Source organism: Mycteria americana, unplaced genomic scaffold (assembly GCF_035582795.1).
Source record: "Mycteria americana isolate JAX WOST 10 ecotype Jacksonville Zoo and Gardens unplaced genomic scaffold, USCA_MyAme_1.0 Scaffold_35, whole genome shotgun sequence".
NCBI lineage: Eukaryota > Metazoa > Chordata > Aves > Ciconiiformes > Ciconiidae > Mycteria > Mycteria americana.
In genome coordinates this window covers 2081415-2099289 of record NW_027445623.1, presented here as the reverse complement: position 1 = coordinate 2099289, position 17875 = coordinate 2081415, and the positions used below count along the sequence as shown (strand labels likewise).

The 17875-nt window shown below is 65.5% G+C and overlaps 2 protein-coding genes across 6 annotated transcripts; one reads left to right on the top strand and one right to left on the bottom strand.

Annotated features, from left to right (window-relative positions):
- Positions 1 to 3137: 3137 nt before the first annotated feature.
- ARHGAP9 (Rho GTPase activating protein 9) lies at positions 3138 to 11649 on the bottom strand. The gene is made up of 17 exons (XM_075489729.1): positions 11534 to 11649; positions 10359 to 10706; positions 9660 to 9841; positions 8330 to 8542; positions 7741 to 7818; positions 7278 to 7339; positions 6441 to 6528; positions 6173 to 6268; positions 5703 to 5801; positions 5481 to 5604; positions 5285 to 5398; positions 4657 to 4755; positions 4498 to 4575; positions 4318 to 4371; positions 4093 to 4227; positions 3898 to 4003; positions 3138 to 3567 (listed from the first exon to the last, which is right to left on the bottom strand). Exons 2-17 carry the CDS (start codon positions 10654 to 10656, stop codon positions 3387 to 3389), a joined length of 2007 nt encoding a protein of 668 aa, XP_075345844.1. The 5' UTR covers positions 10657 to 10706; positions 11534 to 11649; the 3' UTR covers positions 3138 to 3386.
- Positions 11650 to 12723: 1074 nt separating this feature from the next.
- On the top strand, positions 12724 to 17873 carry MARS1 (methionyl-tRNA synthetase 1). Of its 5 annotated transcripts, none has more exons than XM_075489718.1 (21): positions 12724 to 13064; positions 13148 to 13226; positions 13345 to 13449; positions 13617 to 13692; positions 13783 to 13955; positions 14057 to 14169; positions 14314 to 14430; positions 14533 to 14736; positions 14882 to 15083; positions 15191 to 15265; positions 15347 to 15517; positions 15606 to 15701; positions 15798 to 15915; positions 16168 to 16381; positions 16461 to 16592; positions 16699 to 16803; positions 16878 to 17061; positions 17169 to 17240; positions 17347 to 17373; positions 17511 to 17618; positions 17667 to 17873. In XM_075489718.1, the coding sequence occupies exons 1-21, from the start codon at positions 12760 to 12762 to the stop codon at positions 17844 to 17846; spliced, it is 2856 nt and encodes a 951-aa protein (XP_075345833.1). In that variant the 5' UTR covers positions 12724 to 12759; the 3' UTR covers positions 17847 to 17873. The 5 variants fall into 5 exon arrangements, with proteins under 5 accessions (XP_075345833.1, XP_075345831.1, XP_075345834.1 ...); XM_075489716.1 differs by having other exon boundaries at positions 13315 to 13449; XM_075489719.1 differs by lacking the exon at positions 17347 to 17373 and having other exon boundaries at positions 13315 to 13449; positions 17694 to 17873.
- Positions 17874 to 17875: the final 2 nt, after the last annotated feature.

Sequence of the window (17875 nt, the reverse complement as noted above, 5' to 3'; positions counted from 1 at the left end):
GGTGAGCAATTGGGTTTTTTTGCATCACTTGTTTTTCTTGGTTTTGTTTTTCATTGTTTGTTTCTTCCTTTCTTCTTTCTTTTTTATTTCTTTCTTCTCATTAAACTGTCTTTATCTCAACCCATGAGTCTCTGCACTGTTACCCTTCTGATTCTCTCCATCCCACTGGATGGGGGTGTGAGCAAGTGGCTGTGTGGTGCTTAGCTGCCTACAGGGTTAACCCACAACACCCACATCCCAGGGGACTGGCTGGCTGGGTTGCCATGCCTGCCTGCAGCAACCCACTCTCAGGGGGTCCCTGCTGCTGTCCCTTGAGCCCCCAGTCCTGTTCACTTGAGGAAACAGGCACAGGCTGGGGGTGCATCCTCTCTCCCACCCATATATCCTTGGATTCCAGGCATCTGGGTTATATCTCGGTGTCCTGCAGATCCCCTCCAGCCGGGGTGGATAGAGGGAGCTGTGGCCCCCTCCCACCTGGGGCCTGCAAGCAGCTCAGGGGGGACTGAGGAGCCAGGGGTGGGGGCACTGCAGGCTTCGCTCCTGCTGCGGGCAGGTCTGGTCTGGGTGTAGATGCCCACAGGGCTGTGCTTCATGCCGGTACCGAGAGTACCACTCTGCACCTGTTCTTAAATCCTTACTGGGGTGGGGGCTATGGCAGGGGGTTTTGCCCTCAGCATGAGGAGGGCTGTGGGAGGCAGAGGTTGGGGGGGGGGGCACAACTTATCCGGGCACTGCACAGTGGGAGACCCCTGGGATCCCCACGTCGTATGTGATGGAGTCTGTGTGATGCCAGGGCACAGCATACACAGGCCGGTTATGCAGGGGGAAGATCTGTGGGGTGGTGTCACACCCCCCCCCCCCAGATCCCACACAATGCACCCCAACTGTAGGGGGGATCAGACACCTCTCTGATACCACTCTCTGTGGCTGCCTGGTGTGGGGGAGAGCAGTTGGTCTCCCAGGAGGGAACTCTCACTTTGGGGTCTGTGGGGAGAGCAGGCACTTGTGCGAGGGTGTATGTGCAAGAGCACGCATGCAAGACTGCATGTGTGCAAGGGTGCATGGGCAAGGCAGCATGTGCAGACAAGGCAGCAGGAGTGGGGGCATGCATGCACACGTGCCTGCACCAAGCAGCATGGGAATGCATGTGTGTGGGCACACCTGGGTCTGCGCTTATACTGGGGAGCAGGCGTGCGCACAGGCGTGCACACCAGACCTGTGTGAGCAGGGCACTAGGGTACATTTGCATGTGTGTCCTGGAGTGTGCCTGGGGGGGCAAGGGTCTTATGAGTGCACTGGGGGCTCCCAACCTCTTTCACACCCCTTTGCCATACCCAGTGTTCCAGGCTACCCCCATCCCAAGGTCTAAGTCCCTGGGTGCCCTTTGCCAGCAGGGTGGGGTCCCCTGGTGGTGGGGGCCGCTGGCCTCAGGCATTTTCTCACCTGCAGAAGGGGAGCCTGGGGCAGGCGAGGGCTGGATACAGGAGTTGAGCTCTACCCGTGTTCTCTGTCAGCTGGAAGGATCCAGGGGTGCTCCTCCCTGGGATGAGGGTGAGGGGAACACAGGGAGGAGATATTGGGGGTTGCCCAGGGGTTTAGGTGCTGGGGATTTGGGCTGTCTGTCCATCTGTACCATCGCCACCTTTGACCACCTGGTTCCTTCTGCTCCAGGTCTGGCTCCTGACAATGCCACCGAGAATGGGCCAAGCCAGGTCACGGTCCTCCCAGCACCCTGAATTGTCCTGGGCAGAGCCCTGCTCTCAGGACCCCAGGTCTATGAGGAAGGAGTGCCTGGGAGCTCCCTGCCCAGCCAGGTATGCCAGGGGGTGCAGGGCTAGGGGAGCTGTGTGAGGGTTGGAGGGGGTCCTGAGCCGCTGTCTCATTGCGGGGGGGGTGAGGGTGGGGCGGGCGGGGGAAGACGGAGTGATGCTTCCCCTGTGCCTGGGGTGGGAAAAACCTTCAAGTCCTGGCACCATCTGCACATCCACAGTGGTGAGCCCACATGACCCCACCCCCGTACCGCGCATCCATCACCTCTGTACCCTCCCTTCCATCACGCTGAGCCTGTCTGAGCCTCATAGCATGAGGCCCCCCCATTCCCTAAAAAGCCCCATCCCCTACACACTTTGCTGCCCCTGGGCCACCCCCCAGCCCCCTGCCCAGTGCCTCTGAACCACTCTCGCCCAGGCAAGCAGCCCTACTGCTGTGCTGGATGCCAGAAATGCTTCTCCCACTCCAGCTCCTACAGCACCCATCTGCGCACCTGCTGGCGACTCCTGGGACACCCTCCACCCTCTGGGACCCCCAGCCCAGGAGGGACCCTGACAACAGAATGCCTGGGGGTGCTAAAGGCTGTATGGCACAGGCACCAGCCACCACTTGGAGCCAGGGCTGCCCTGCCATGCCAGCGGATCCCCCTCGGCATCAATGGGTCCTTCCCAGACCCCGACAAGCCTCTGGATCAGTCCCTGCCCAAAGCAGGGCTGGTGTCTCCCTGAGAGCCCCCTGGGATCCAGCTGTGCCCCCTAAGGGTCCTGTGCCTCCCAAGTCTCCTGTGTCCCCCCCTTCTGCCTCTTCTTGCCTGGAGCTCTTGGGCCCCTGCCTGCCCTCCATCTCCTGCCTGCCCTGGGCCAAGAACAGATCCAGTGGACACTGCCACCTGGGAACTGGGAGTGCCTGGTGCAACTGGTGAGCAGGGGTCTGGGGCACTGGGAGAATGCAGAAGCAGTGGTGGTAATGTGTCCTGGGGGGCACACTGGGATAGGAACTGGGAAACTGGGGGGCACAGGGAGGCCCAGGGGGGTGGTGACCCTGACGGGGTGCCATGACAACTCCCATATCCACTGACTGTTGCATCCTGCAGGCAAGAGTCCTGGTGGTGCCAGCCACCCTCGGGTCCGCAGGGGCTGGTGGTGGCTGCAGCAGGGTTCAGGCACCCCAGGGCACACCCCAGAGAGACCCCCAGCCGTGGTATGGCCAGATCCTGCCCTGGCACTGGCTGTGCCAGCAGAGCTGCGGGCCTTTCCTGGGGGCAGGGTGTCTGATGGCGACGGATATGTATTTAATGAACAGCGGAAATAAATCAGCACTGTAATGACCTTGGGGAGGTGTACAGGGCATAGCAGGGGGTAGGGTGAAGGGCATTTGGGGGCTGCCATATGCCTGGATGACAACATTCTCTGGGGAGGCGGTGGGAGGTGGGTGGCTCTCGGTGCCACAGACTGCCCCCCCCCAGCCCTGGTCAGAGCAGGAGGTGCTGGCGGTCCCGGGGAAGGTGCCTGTCCACTGCAGAATCGAACGTACATGGGGCAGGGAGGACTGGGGGGGGTAGGAAGGGGCACTGGCAGCCAGAGAACCCATGCCTGATTTGGCGGGGGGGGCCAGGCTCAGGGGGGTGTGGGGAAGATGCGGTCAAAGTGTGCCAGTAGCAGCTCCACGGCCTGGTTCTGGTGAGCCATGCCTGCTGCCAGGCTGCCCGGCTCCCGCTCCGGCCGCAGCAGCGTCGGCCCAAACACGATGCCGATGTTCTGGCGTGTCATGCGGTTGACATCTACCCGCTCCATCACCCTGGGGATGCGCAGGGTTGGGGGGTGGTCCCATGCATCCCATCCAGCCCTGGTCCTCCCTGCATCACGCTGGGTTTGTACAGGGTTGGGGCAGTCCCATGCACCACATCCAACACTGGTCCTTCCTCCATCACCCCAGGGAGTCCATATGCCAGGGCTCCATCACTCTGGCAGGCCCTAATCCTGTCCCCCCGTCGTCCCCCCCCGGCATACCAGGGCCACCTGATGCCCCCCCCAACTACCCCATAATACCCCATAGCCCATCCATCTGTGGAGCAGCTCTAACCCCACCTCACAGCCACCCCCAGCCCAGGAGCGGCCCTCCCCTTACCGGCAGAGGTGAGCCAAGAGGTAGCGCAGGGTGGCATAGTTGGCGGGGGGCAGGCTCTGCACCAGCTCAGCCACCCGCTCCACCTGCTCCTGGGGGTCTGGCAGCTCTGGGAGGAAGCCACAGCGGTCATAGTGGCCCCTCCCAGCACCCATATCCTGGGGACACCCATGGGGAGCACTACAGGGCGGCACTTACTGATAGCTTCAATGAAGGGGTCAAAGAGCCCGTAGGGCACTAGGGGCTCGGGCAGCTCCCGGAAGAAGAGCTTGAGGGCGCCGGTCACCACGTGGACATCGCTCCACTCGGGGTCTGCCAGGCTGAGCCGCTCCTCTGGGAGGAAAGGGGGAAGTCAGCTTGCGCCTGAAACCCCAAAGCCCCAGCACCGCCAAGGCTACCCCTTCCCCAGCCGCCCCAGCTGACCTTGGCACAGCTGCTCGGGGAAGACATAGCGCCCGTCCGAGGTCACGGCTCGCTCTGTGGGGATGAAGGAGGGTTCATGGGGGGAGAAGCCGCCTTCCTCCATCCCTGGACATGCGCTCCAACACAGTTCTCCTATCCCCTCCCCAGCACCCCCATCCTGTGCCCCCCTGGTTCCCTCACCCCGGTCCACAGCAAAACGCAGCTTCTGGATCACAGACAGGTTCCCGTTGACCCGGTAGATCCCATCAACGTCAAGGCCTGGGGACAATGAGGGGGGTGAGACATGGTGGGGGAAGTCCATGCCAGCTGAGGGAGCCATGCCGGCTGGGAGGACCCTACCTCTCTCCTCGACAGCCTCCACGCAGAGCCGGACGAAGCGGGGCACAGTAGTGTTCTCCCGCTGGCACAGGGCGTCCAGGCGGCACCCAAACACCTGGTCTGGGAGAGGGCAGCACTGGGGCAAACTGGGATGGGGGAGCACTGGGACTCAGCGGGGGGCAAATGGGACCTGGGGGTGGGGATACAGGGACGAGGAGGGAATGCTGGGGACCCAGGAGGGCAGTGGTGAGGGAGGGACACCAGGACTGGGAGAGGACACTGGGACCAAGAACATACGCTGGACTGGAGGGAGACACTGGGATCAGTGGGTGCACAGGGTCTGAGGGGGGGGATTCTGGGACTGGGGGGGGAGGACAGACACTGTGGTCAGGGGGGGACAGGGACCAGGAGGGGATGCTGGGACTTGGGAGGTACACTGGGACCAATGGGTGCACAAGGACTCAGGGCAGGAACACTGGGCGGGGCAGGGGGCACTGGGACCCACTGGGGACAAGCAGTCAAGGCTCAATGGAGCACTCAGGCTCTTCCTCTCCCACTTTGGGGGCAAAGGGAGGATGTGGGAGGGTTTGGGGGGGTCCCGAGCGCATGGTGGGACTTGGGGGCAGGTCCCACAGCTGGGGAGCCACACCTCGAATGAGCCCCTTCTCCTGCAGGCTCTGGAGCGGGGGCCGCTTGACGATGAAGCGCTTCAGCTTGCTCTTCACCCGTTTCTTCTCCGAGGCGTCAGGGGTGTGGGGAGCACCTGGGGGCACAGTGGGCCCAGAGTGCAGTCACAGTCACGCCAGCCCTGAGGACTGCTTCCACTGCTCGCCCCCCAACTCTACCTGGAGGCCCGGCCCCCTCAGTGACCCGCAGTGCCTCATCCTCATCCCCGCTGAGCTCCACCGGGTCCCCAATGTGTCCCTGGTGCAGCCACCCCACAGGAACGTCCACAGGGTTCTCCAGGTCCTGGCGGGAGGGAGTGGTGGTGGACAGGGCCAGTTGGGGATGCCAACAGGGCTGGGAGTAGCCATGGGGCAACCTGTGCCCCACTTCCAGGCACTCACCAGACGGTGGATGACCCCCCGGATGGCCCGGGCCCACTGCTGGATGGTGGCCTCTTGGTCTGACTGCAGCAGGAACTCGTTACCCGTCACAGTGCGGAGCTGGGGGGGGGGGGGGGGGGGGGGGGGGAGAAGGATGGGTGAGGGGACAGGGACCCCCAGGGACCCCTATAGGGGCCAGGAGGACCCAGGCACTCCAGGGGTGCCCTGCTCCCCCCCCAGTGGGGGGCTCTGGGAGTGTCCCTAGCCCAATAGGGGTCCCTACACCCCCATGCCCCAGGGGAGCATACAAGTGGCACCCCTTTGTCCCATTTTTAGAGTTCCATACATGCTCGGCTGCGGGGTCCCCTTCTCCACGGGCTGTATTTAGGGGATCCTTGTGATACCCGTACTGTTACGCAGAGCCCCACGTCCCCTGGGCTGTGCAGTTGAGGCATCCCCACATCCCCAGCCTGGGGTCCCACCCTACTCACATGGATGACGTTCTTCTTGCTGGAGAGGTCACGGGCCCACTCCAGGGCAGCCCCCCGCAAGTCCACGCTGCTCTCGGGGCGGCTGCTGGCAGGGCACTGAGGGGGCACCGAGTGTCATGGGTGTCCCCTTCAGTGCCCCCCTTGTGTCTCCACAGCACCCTGTATTCCTCCACAGCCCTCTCCCCCCACTGCCCCAATGTCCCCCCATACCTCCCAACGCTCTGGCACTCCCCCACTGTCCCAGCCCACCCCTGTGCCCCCCACTCACCCAGGCAGTGGGTGCCGGCCCCTTGGGCTCCTTGTAGAAGATGAGGCTGTTCCCGGCCAGCACCACCCAGGAGACCCCCCAGCTCTTCCTGGAGGCAGCAGGTGAGGGGCACCCGCAACCCCTCTCCAGACAGGGCTGGGCGCAGGCTTGGGTGCCCCGAACCGCAGCAGAGCCCCACACAGGCCCCAGGCACCATTTGGGCAATGGCAGCACCCCAGATCCACCCCCTCACCCCCAGCCTGGCACAGCCAAAAGTGCCTTTGTGTGCCAGGGACATCACTTGTCTGGGGTCTCAGCTGTGAAGAGCCCCTCAGCTGTGAAGAGCCATGGGCGAGGTTGGCATGGCCCCCACAGGCTGGAATGCCCTCCCCCAGCTGGCACAGTCTCCCTGGCATAAACTCCCCCCCCCAAGGCTGGCATGGCCCCCTCAGCTTGGCAGAAACCCTCTGCTCAAGTGGGGACACCCCCCAAACCTGGCAGGGACCCCCAGACTGGCAGAGACCCCCTGCTTCAATATGGACCTCCCCAAACCTGGCACAGCCCCCTGCACCAGCACCCACCCCCCCGGGACCCCAGCCTGGCACAGCCCCCTGCACCAGCACCCGCCCCCCCGGGACCCCAGCCTGGCACAGCCCCCTGCACCAGCACCCACCTCCCCGGGACCCCAGCCTGGCACAGCCCCCTGCACCAGCACCTGCCCCCCCCAGGAACCCAGACTGGCACAGCCCCCTGCAACAGAAGCCCCCCCGGGGAACCCAACCTGGCACAGCCCCCTGCAACAGAACACCCCCCCAGGGCCCCAGCCTGGCACAGCCCCGGCCCCACCCCGGCCCCCACCTGAGCTTCCTTCCCCCCTCAGCGATCTTGGTCCTGTTGAGCTGCCCGGCCTTCTGCACCTCCTGCAAGGACAGGGTCAGTGCTGCCCCTGGCCCTCCCAGTGCCCCTCGGCCCCCTCCAGCACCGCCCGGCCCTGGGGTAACTCACAGTGGGCAGGGTGGGGGCACAGGGTGCGGGCTGGGCCAGGGCCAGGGAGGGCTGGGGGGTGGCTGCCCTGTCCTCCAGGCTGTGGTGGGCAAGGGTCTGGCTGTGGCTCACCTGCAGTGGGGCGACAGTGTGGGAGGCACAGCCTGGGCCCTCCCTGGTGCCCCCCCATATCTTTCCCAGTGCCCCCTGTTATCCATCCATGCCTTGACCACCTCCTGTGCCACTCAGTGCCCCCCATCCTCCCTCCTCTCCAGCTCCCTCCCACCCTGCCCCCTCCCTGTGCCTCTGCCCCCCCCCCCCCCGTCCCCCAGCTCACGGTGCCACAGGGGATCCCGGCATCCCTGGAGCTCCAGCGTGCCGTGGTCCTGGGGGGCTCAGCAGGGGGGGTCAGGCCCTGCAAGGGACACAGGGGACATGGATCAGCCTCAGGGGATGGCATGGCCAGGACCCCCAGGACTGGGCCCCCCACAGCAATTAATGCTGGCACTAATTGCCAGCAGCCCAGCAGGGCTGTGCCAGGGACAAGGGGGGTGCACTGAGGGGGACCTGGAGGGCACTGGGGGAGTCAGAGGGGGCAGTGGTGGGACCACATGGAGGGGGTGGGAGGGAAGATATTGGGGGGGTAATTTGGGAGAATCGAGGAGTCAAGGGGTCCACTGTGGGGGGCAAAAGGGGGGGGGGGGCATGAGGAGGATATAGTGCACATTATGGGACACAGGGCCATGATGCATGGGCATCGGTGGGGACACATGGGGGTGCATGGGGAGTATGGGGGACAGTGGGAGGGATGCTGGTGGGGAAGTGGGAGGACATGGGGGGGCAGGGAGGGATGGGGGTGTGTAGACCCAGCTGGCAGGGAGGCTGGCAGGGCCCCATTACTCCCCCCTGCTGCCCTCCGTGCTCACCACCTCCCGGTGCCGCCGGGGGGGTTTCCAGGAGGTCGTGCCCGTCTGGGGGTTGTAGAAGAAGCAGCGACCGGTGCTGGGGTCCAGGTGACGCTCCCAAGCCCCCAAAACCTGAAGGGGGGGCCCAGCCGGCACAGGGGGCTCAGCCTGTCCCCCCACCCGCTGCAGCTCCTCAAGGTTGCAGTAGATCATGGTGGCTCCCAGGGCGGGCACCTGGGAGGACAGATCCTAAACTGGGGGGGGGACACAGATGGACAATGCCCATAACGTACCCCCAGCCCCATGCTGTGCCTCCTATGCCCTGCCCCCAGACTCATCCCCTGCCCAGCCCCAGCCGTGCCCCCAGCAGTGTCCCCTTGGCCTGCCCCCCCAGACTCCACCAGTGCCCCCTTGCCCTGCCCCCAGCTCCCTCCCCAGCAGTATCCCCCTGCCCTGCCCCACAGCCACCTCAGCAGTGCCTCCTTGCCCTGCCCCCCAGTCCCCCCCCAGACCCCAGCAATGCCCCCTTGCCCTACCCCCCCACTGCCCCCAGCAGTGCCCCCTTGCCCTGCCCCCAGCCCCCCGCATTCCCCCAGCGCCCTGCCCAGCCCGGATCACAGTTTTGCAATCGCTTCCCCGGAGCCGTTTGCTGACCCCCCCCGGCCCCTCCGGCAGCCGCGGCCCCCCACGGTGCTCCCCCGGACCGGACCCGGCGCCCCGCTCCCACCTGCCGCCCGCGGTCGCGCAGCACCAGCCCCCCTCGGTCCCCCCGCGACCCCGCTGCGGGCGGCCGGCCCCCCCCCCCCCCGCCCCCCTCACTTCCTCCGTTGCCCCACGGCGACGAGGAAGCAGCGGCAGCGAGGGCGGGGTTGGAGGGTGCTGGGGTGCAGGGGGGTGGGGGTGTGTAGGGAGTGGAGCAGGGGTGCGAAGTTGGGGGGTGCAGGGGGTGAAGGCAGGCAAAGCAGGGGGGCGCGGTTGGGGGTGCAGGTAGGCGATGCAGGGGGGCGGGGTTGGGGCGCAGGTGGGTGAGGCTGGGGGTGCAGTTGGGCAATGCAGGAGGTGAGATTGGGGGTGCGAGGAGTACAGGTAGGCGATGCAGGAGGTGAGGTTGCGGGGTGCAGGGGTTGCACATAGGCGATGCAGGGGGGCGGGGTTGGGGCACAGGTGGGCGAGGCTGGGGGTGCAGGGGCTGGAGGGAGGGGATGCAGGTTGGAGACACAGGGTGTGGGTTGAGGGAAGGAGGGTGCAAAGACTGGGGGGTATGCATGGATAGGGAGCACCAGCAAGGCTGCAGGGGCAACAGGGCTGGGGTCACAGGGTGTCCTCTGGGGGCCACCTGGCCCCCACTCACCCCAGTGCCCTGGGACTGGCACCGTGGCAGGGCTGGGGGGGGGGCAGGCAGGGCCCTCTCTGCCAGCTGGCTGGTGCTGATGCAGCGGCCCACGGGGCAGGTGGGGGTCAGCCTGGCCTCCTGGGGGGGGGGCTGGGGTGGGCCACACAGGTCCTCCAGTGAGCGGTACTGCCGTGGCAGGCCTGGGGGAAGACAGGACAGTACCCACCAACCCAAAATGATGCTCCGGTTTGCAGGTGGGGGGCAGAGACCCCACCCCTGGGCCCCAACCCTGTTTTCCTCAGTGTCCCCCTGCCTCTGGTATGCCCAGCCCCATGTCCCCAGTGTCTCCCAGTGCCTGCAGCCCTGTGCCCCTTCCACCTCCTGCCCTTTGGCTCCCATCGTCCTTCACAGGTGTCTCCCAGCTCTGTGCCCTCAATAGGTCCTCCAGCGTTATCCCCCCAGTGCCCCCTTATCCTGCGCCCTTCATGCCCCCAGCCCCAATCTTCCCCCAGCCTTGTGTACCCAGACCCACAGCCCGGGACTCCCAGTGGTGTGTCCCCCTGGCCCTGTATTCCAAGTGTCCCCTCATCCTGTGCCCCTAATGCCCCCAACCCTTTGCTCCCACCTCAGTGCCCCATGGCTCCATTCTCCTGGTGTCCTGCCATCCTGTGTCTCCTTGCCCCATAGCCCCAGCCCTATGCCCCCTGCCCCACTCACCCGTGCCCACAGGCTGGCTGGGCAGCGTGCTCTGTCTCCCGGTGTCACCAGGGTCCAGCTCGGCCACATAGGTAGCAGGGACGAAGAAGGGCCGAGCCCAGCGGGGCTCACTGGCCCGTCTCACCTGCCACCAGTCCTCGTTGGCTTTGTGGAGCAGCAGGAACTGCTCGCCAGCAGCCATGGCCACATGTCGCCCATCCTCAGCACGGTATGTGTAGTTGTAGAGGGCACGGAGCACCACAGCTTGCTCAGCACGCCGCCACCGCCGCCCCTCCAGCCGCCATCGCCCTGCCAGCATCCTCAACCCACTCAGGGCGCCAGGGCACACTACAGCCTTGCCCTCGCCATCTGCAGGGCACAGAACTAGGAGTCAGGGCGGATGTGCCCTATGCCCCTTGGCTGGCATGGCCCCAGGCTGTGGTGGAATGGGGCTGAGCAGTGGTGCTATGAGTGGCAGCAGGGACCCTGCCTGCAGGGCCAGGACTCACCAGACAATGTTGTGCCCCATGGCCAGGCTGTGTCCCATGGCCACGCTGTGCCTCACAACCATGTGTCCCATGTCCAGGATGTGCCCTACAGCCAGGCTGTGCCCCATGACCATGGCAATGCCCCCTGGCCAGGCTGTGCCCCATGGCCATGGACTTCCCCCCAACCACAGCAATGCCCCACAGCAATCCTGTCCACAAGCAGTGGAGGGACCATGTGCTGCCCCAGTTCCTGGTGCTGGGGGAGCCAATGCCTGGCCCCAGGGTAGGGGGGACTGGGGGACCGGCGGGACCAGAGGGACTGGGTATGCTGGGGCGGCCAGGGCTCAGGGACCTGCAGGAAACCGAGCAGCTGCTGCAGCAGGAAGCAGCAAGGCTGCGGCTTCCTCGCGCCACACGGTGTGGGGGTGGGGGGTGGTGCCGGGGGGCCTCAGCTCCATGGCCCCATGGCCTCCAGTCCCCCGGTCCTCATCCCATGGCCCTGCAGCCCTCCCAGCCCCTGGTCCCCATCCCACAGGCCTGTCCTGTGGCTCCCAGTCCCTTGGTCCGTGTCCCAAGCCCCCCCCAGCCCCCCGCCCCATATTCCCTGGTCCCCAGTCCCACAGCCCTAGGCTCCCAGATATTCAGCCCCCCCCAGCTCCATGGCCTTACAGCCCCTAAGCCTGCCCCCCCAGCTGGAGATACACTCACCATTCTTGGGGCACCACTGTGGTGGGCAGCACCTGATGCCAGGACAGAGAGGTGGTGGGGGCTGCCATGGGGTGTAGGCAGAGGATCCTGGTGTCCTGTCCACACCCAGCCAGCCAAGCACCCACGGCGTGCGGGGATTAGAGCCTGTGGCCCTGCTCGACCCCAAGCACCTTTTGGCTCTGCCCACGCTGTGCTGCCAGGAGGGGTCAGGGAGGGGGGGGAAGGCAGGGCAATTGGGGTAACTGCACTGCCCCGGGGGGGCAAATCAGCTTTGCCCCGGGGGAGGACCCCCACCCGGTTGTGTCCCACTCCGTTCCCGACACCCGCTCCTGCTTCCCTTCGCTCTTTCTGCCCCACCGGTTCCTGGGGCACCGGGGCGGGGGGCCCGGGGAACCGGCTGGGGGGGCTGGGGGATGGCGCTCGCCGCTCGCCAGGCTGTGCCTGCACGGACCCCCGGTCCGGGCAAGCGACCCCCCCGGCGGGACCCCACGGTGTCTCCCACCCACCTGGTCCTGCGGGGGAGGCAGGTCAGGCCCGCCTGTAGCGGCAGCAGCGGGGACACCTCCCCGGGCCATGTGACAAGACGAGACGGGACGCCTGGGTCCTCGCCCCGCTGCGGGGCGGGACGGGGAGCGGCGGGGTCCTCCCGGCTCCTGGGGCGGGAAGGGAGAGCGTCCCGGTGGGAAAGTGGGAGCGGGCACTCGGGCGCCGGGGTCCCGCGGGGGGGGCGGGGGGCTGCGGGCGGGCGGAGTTCGGGGTGTTCCGGGACCGGGGGCCAGGACGCCTGGGTCCCCGCCTGCGGCCCCGGGAAGCAGCGCGGGGAGGGAAGGGGGGGCGCCCCGGTCCGCCTCTGGGTCCGCGTCCGAGGGCGGGGGGGGGGGGGCACGGCACAGGGGAGTCGTGAGGGGGATCGTGTGACGTGGAGCGCTGTGCTGCGGGCAGCTTCGGCACCGTGCCGTGACGCCTCAGCGCCGTCCCGTGACACCACGGCCCCATTCCGTGGCGGGAGCGGAGGATGCTGCGGGCGGTGGCGGCCCCGCCCGGTGGCCATGGCAACCCCGGCGGGCCGGCTCCCGTGTCGCCATGGCGACCGCGCGGCCGGCGCTCTCGCGAGAGTTGGGGGGGCGGCCGTCGCCGCGCGGGGCACTATGGGGGCTGTAGTGCGGCGGCGGGTCGCCCGGTCCCGGCGTGCCCCGCGCGCGGCCCCGTTGCATCAGCGCGCGACGATGCGGCTGCGGGTGGCGGCGGGCGGCCCCGCCGCGCTGAAGGTGCTGGCGGCTGCCGGGGCTGCCGCCGCCCCAGTGCGGCTCGTCTGGGGCGGCCCCTTAGGTGAGACCGCCGCGGCGGTGGCTGCTCCCCTCCCCGGGAGGGAGCCGGTAGCACCGACCCCGGTGATCCCCGCCCCTCAGCAGGGGCCGCCGGGCCTGCTCCCCCCTGCAGAGCGGCCCCTCGCCCAGCTGAGCCCAACGTGGGTGCCCGCTCTGGAGCTGGACAGCGGCACTGTCCTCTTCTCCCCCAACGCCATCTGCCAGTGAGTACCGAGTACCGAGGCGGGGGGGAGGGGGCGGCGCGGCCCCGCAGCCTCCAGCTCCCCCCCTCCTCAAACCCCCCCAGGTTCTTCTTCCTGGCCCGCGGGGAGGAGCCCACCGACCTCACCAACCAGTGGCTGGAGTGGGAGGCCACTGAGCTGCAGGTGGGTGCCCTAGGGGTATGGCGGCTTCCCCCCTGCTCCGCCACCGAGACCAGCCTACCTGACCCCTTCTGTCCCTGTCTGCTCCCAGCCGGCTGCCTCAGCTGCCCTGTACGCTCAGCTGGTGCACGGCAAGAAGGGGCTGGAGGCAGTGGAGGCCCTGGGGAAGCTGCTGGCCCACATAGAGCAGAACTTGTCCAGGAGAGGCACTGCCTACCTTGCTGGGGTGAGTGGGACCACGGGGTGGAGGGAGCCCCGCTTCCTGGGGGAGACCACTGGGGGGGGGTGGGCCTTTCTCCCTGGAGAGCTGAGCTCGCTGCTGCCTGCCCTGAGGCAGAGCCCTGAGCCTGGCTTGGGGCTGCCTCAAGGCCTGACTCTGCTTCTCTGGCCCAGGACGCCAAGTCAGTGGCTGATGTGGTTGTGTGGGGTACCTTGTTCCCTGTCCTCCAGGATGAGACCAGCCTGCCAAGTAAGAGTGAAACAGGGGTGCCAAGTGGGAGCATTCTTGTGTTCCTATGGCTGTAAGAATCATGCTGCTCTCTCTCTCCCCCCCACCAAGGTGAGATGCAGGCGCTGAGGACCTGGTTCCAGAGCATGACGCTCTCGGAGGCCTGCAGGAAAGCTGCCGACTCCGTTCTGATGCCCAAGGCGCTGCTGGAGTTCAAGTCCTACCTGCAGAAGCAGCCTCCACCCTGCCTGGCTATGGAGAGAGCCACCAGTAATGAGCCCGAGGTGCAGCCCTGTCCCCTGCTCAGCCCTGGCCAGGGATGGGCCCCCGTGGGGCTGGTGGTGACAGGCACACAGACCCTCACTGGGACCCACCTTCCCCGCAGGAGGAAGAAGGTTCTGAGCGTGCCCTGACAGAGGAGGAAATCACAGCTGCTGCGGACGCCTGGGCCCGTGGTGCTGCGGCACTGCCCAAGCCCTGGCAGCCTCAGAAACCTGTGTGAGTCCCAGGATGACCTGAGGGCTGGCTGTCCCAGACCTCTGAGGGGCCTGGCAGGGGCTCCCATGCTGATGCCACATTGTTCTGGGGTGGGGTGGCCCTGTTGCTCTTTGTGCCTGCTCTGACTGCCCCTGTCCATGCTAGGCTGCCCGTGGAGGGCATGAGGAATGTCCTGATCACCAGCGCTCTGCCCTACGTGAACAACGTGCCCCACCTTGGCAACATCATTGGCTGCGTCCTCAGTGCTGACACCTTTGCCAGGTGAGACCTGGCTGCGGGAAAGCTCCCTGGGGCCTGGGGATCATCGTGGGGGGCTGTACTGCCCCCAACACCTGCATGGGTGTCACAGGCTCCTGCCTGCAGGTACTGCCGCCTGCGGAACTGGAACACACTGTACGTGTGCGGCACGGATGAGTACGGCACAGCCACTGAGACCAAGGCAGTGGAAGAGGGGCTGACGCCTCAGGAGATCTGCAACAAGTACAACGCCATCCACGCTGACATCTACCGCTGGTTCGACATCTCCTTCGACTACTTTGGCCGCACTACCACGCCATACCAGACCATGTGAGCAGCTGCGTCCCCCAAGGGCTCACATGGAGGGACTGGTGTTGGGGGGAACCCCAGCATGCCTGGCTGAGGGTGCTCTATGGCTCTTCAGGGTTCCCTGGCTGATGGGGGCTGCCCCCCTCCTCTTCCTCTCCTGTCCCAGGATTGCCCAGGACATCTTCCAGCGCCTGCTGGACCGTGGTTTCCTGCTGCAAGACACTGTGGAGCAGCTGCGATGTGAGGACTGCCAGCGGTTCCTGGCTGACCGCTTTGTGGAGGGCACCTGCCCCTTCTGCAGCTACGAGGAGGCCCGAGGGGACCAGTGTGACAAATGTGGCAAACTCATCAATGCTGTGGAGCTGAAGGTGGGACAGGATCCCTCTGGGGACCACCCCACCCCCCCCACCCCCCCGACCTGGGACCCTCGGCCTTGTCCTGGGCTCCCTCTAACCCATGTTTTTCCTCCTGACAGAATCCACAGTGCAAGCTCTGTAGGGGCGTCCCTGTGGTGAAACCCACCCAGCACCTCTTCCTGGATCTACCCAAGGTGAGCTTCATCCCTGGTGGAGTGGGGAGGGGATGCGGCACCCCCTGATACCACTGACCATCCCCATGTCTTCCCCCACAGCTGGAGGAGCGGCTGGAGCCCTGGCTGGAGCAGTCTTGGGGCACAGGGGACTGGACGGCAAACGCTCGCTACATCACTCGCTCCTGGATCCGGGATGGGCTCAAACCCCGCTGTATCACCCGTGACCTGAAGTGGGGCACGCCTGTGCCCCTTGATGGCTTCCGTGACAAGGTGGGTCCCACCTGGCCTCTCAGTTGCAGCGTCTGTCCCCAGGTGCCCTGCCTGGGAGTCCCCTGCTCGTGTATCACTCTCCCCCCAGGTTTTTTATGTGTGGTTTGATGCTCCCATTGGCTACTTGTCCATTACGGCTAACTACACCGACCAGTGGGAGAGGTGGTGGAAGAACCCACAGCAGGTAGGAGCCTGGTGCTGCTGCAGGGTGGAGGTAGGGAGAGAGCTGGATGCCAGGGTCCACTGATGTCTCCCCCCACCTCCCCCTGCTACCCGTCAGGTTGAGCTCTACAACTTCATGGCCAAGGACAACGTCCCATTCCACAGCGTCATATTCCCCTGCTCGCTCCTGGGTGCTGATGACAACTACACCCTGGTGAACCACCTCATTGCTACAGGTACTGGGGGGGTCACTAGGGGTCAGGGGGTCTCCACACTTCCCCACTCTCCCTCAGTACTGGGAACAGTCGAGTCTGTCCCACGTGGGCACAAAGCTGCATTTGCCCTCCTTGACTTGGAAGCCCCTTTGAGCTCAGCGTGAGCCTATGAGCACTTTGACAGTGTCTCCCTGTGTTGTGGGGCTGTTCCCTGCCTGGGAGAGGGCTAGATCCATGCTTGGGCCCCATGGTGGGGTGTCCTGCCCTTCCCAGAGTACCTGAACTATGAGGACGGGAAGTTTTCCAAGAGCCGGGGTGTGGGAGTGTTTGGGGACATGGCCAAGGACACAGGCATCCCTGCGGACATCTGGCGCTTCTACCTGCTGTACCTGCGGCCCGAAGGGCAGGACAGTGCCTTCTCCTGGAGCGACCTCATGCTCAAGAACAACTCAGAGCTGCTGAACAACCTGGGCAACTTCATCAACAGGTTCTGGGACACCCTGGCAGTGGCAGGGGCTGCCTCTGTCCCCAAGCTGTACTCATGCCTGCTCCACCTCTGTCCCTAGAGCTGGCATGTTCGTATGCAAGTTCTTTGGTGGCACCGTCCCCAACATGGTCCTGACACCAGATGACAAGCGGCTCTTGGCCCGTGTCACCCTGGAGCTGCGCCAGTACCACCAGCTGCTGGAGAAAGTCCGGTGGGTAGCTGAAACCCTGGGGCTGGAGCAGGGCTGAGTTGTTGTGAGAGTGGGAGGGCAAAGACCTGACCTACAGCAGGTGCTCAGCCCCCCTCTAACCTCCCAGCATCCGCGATGCCCTGAGGTGTATCCTTAGCATTTCTCGCCATGGCAATCAGTACATCCAGGTGAACGAGCCCTGGAAGCGGATCAAGGGGAATGAAAAGGACAGGTAGGGAGAAATGGGGGGATGGGCAGGGGGCAGGGCTGGGAGCTGGCATTGATGGAGAGTTTCCTGCCCTGCAGGCAGCACGCAGGCACGGTGACTGGTGTGGCAGTGAACATGGCTTCCATGCTGGCCGTCCTGTTACAGCCCTACATGCCCAGCGTCAGCTCGGCCATCCAGGGGCAGCTCTGCATCCCCCCACACTGCTTCGTCCTGAGTCATGACTTCACCTGCACCCTGCCCCCTGGGCATCGTGTGGGCACCGTAGGTGGTGGTGGGGGGGAAGGCAGGCTGTGCCCCTCCGGGCAGTGTATGGGTGGGATGAGGGGTGCTGGCCCTGCAGGGATGACCCGTCTTTTTCCTGGTTTCAGGTAAGCCCCCTTTTCCAGAAGCTGGAGAATGACCAGGTTGAAGCCCTCCGCAAGCAGTTCAGGGGAGGGCAGGTGAGTGGGGGCTGCAGTGCCCCTGCAGCTCCTTCACCTCAAGCACCTCCTAGCCTCTCCACCTCTGCTTTCTGTTCCTCCTCACTTGCTGTCTCTCCTTTCCCAGCCTGAATGCCTTGCTGTAGAGCCCCAGGTGACTCCCTGGTGCTGCCTCAGGGATGCTGCAGCAACCCACCCCTCTCCAGCATGAGGGCACATGGGTGGGCAGGCGCAGAGCTCTTCCCCTGGGGGCTGGGACCAGGGCTTAGACCCATTTCTGCCCTTCCACAGGCCAAACAGACCCCTCCAGCCTCAGAACCCACTCCAGCCCCAGTGACCCTCACGGCTCCAGGTGACCCCCAGCTGATCCATGAGCTGACAGAAGAGGTGGCCAAGCAGGTGAGTAGGGGGGGGGGCTGTCCCCATCTTGCCCTTACCATCCCCAAGCCCTTATCACTCCCCTGCCTGCCCCAGGGCAACCATGTACGGCAGCTGAAGGCCAACAAGGCAGAGAAGGCCCAGGTTGACACAGAGGTGGCCAAGCTGCTGGAGCTGAAGAAGCAGCTGGCACTAGCTGAGGGCAAAAGCCCTGAAGTCCCTGTGCCCAAGGGGAAGCGGAAGAAGTAGCACCTGGCTCCTCTGTGCTGGGGAGCAGC

Bases quoted from the DNA above. Each gene is read 5' to 3' on its own strand.
- ARHGAP9 (XM_075489729.1), bottom strand. From the start codon at position 10,656: ATGCTGGCAGGGCGATGGCGGCTGGAGGGGCGGCGGTGGCGGCGTGCT. The intron at 6,529-7,277 runs GTGGGGGCCGGG...TGCTGCCTCCAG, and splicing joins GAGGGGGGAAGGAAGCTCAG to GAAGAGCTGGGGGGTCTCCT. The intron at 4,004-4,092 runs GTAAGTGCCGCC...GCTTCCTCCCAG, and splicing joins CCCCTTCATTGAAGCTATCA to AGCTGCCAGACCCCCAGGAG.
- MARS1 (XM_075489716.1), top strand. From the start codon at position 12,760: ATGCGGCTGCGGGTGGCGGCGGGCGGCCCCGCCGCGCTGAAGGTGCTG. The intron at 15,916-16,167 runs GTACTGGGGGGG...TGCCCTTCCCAG, and splicing joins GAACCACCTCATTGCTACAG to AGTACCTGAACTATGAGGAC. The intron at 17,241-17,346 runs GTGAGTGGGGGC...CTCCTTTCCCAG, and splicing joins AGCAGTTCAGGGGAGGGCAG to CCTGAATGCCTTGCTGTAGA.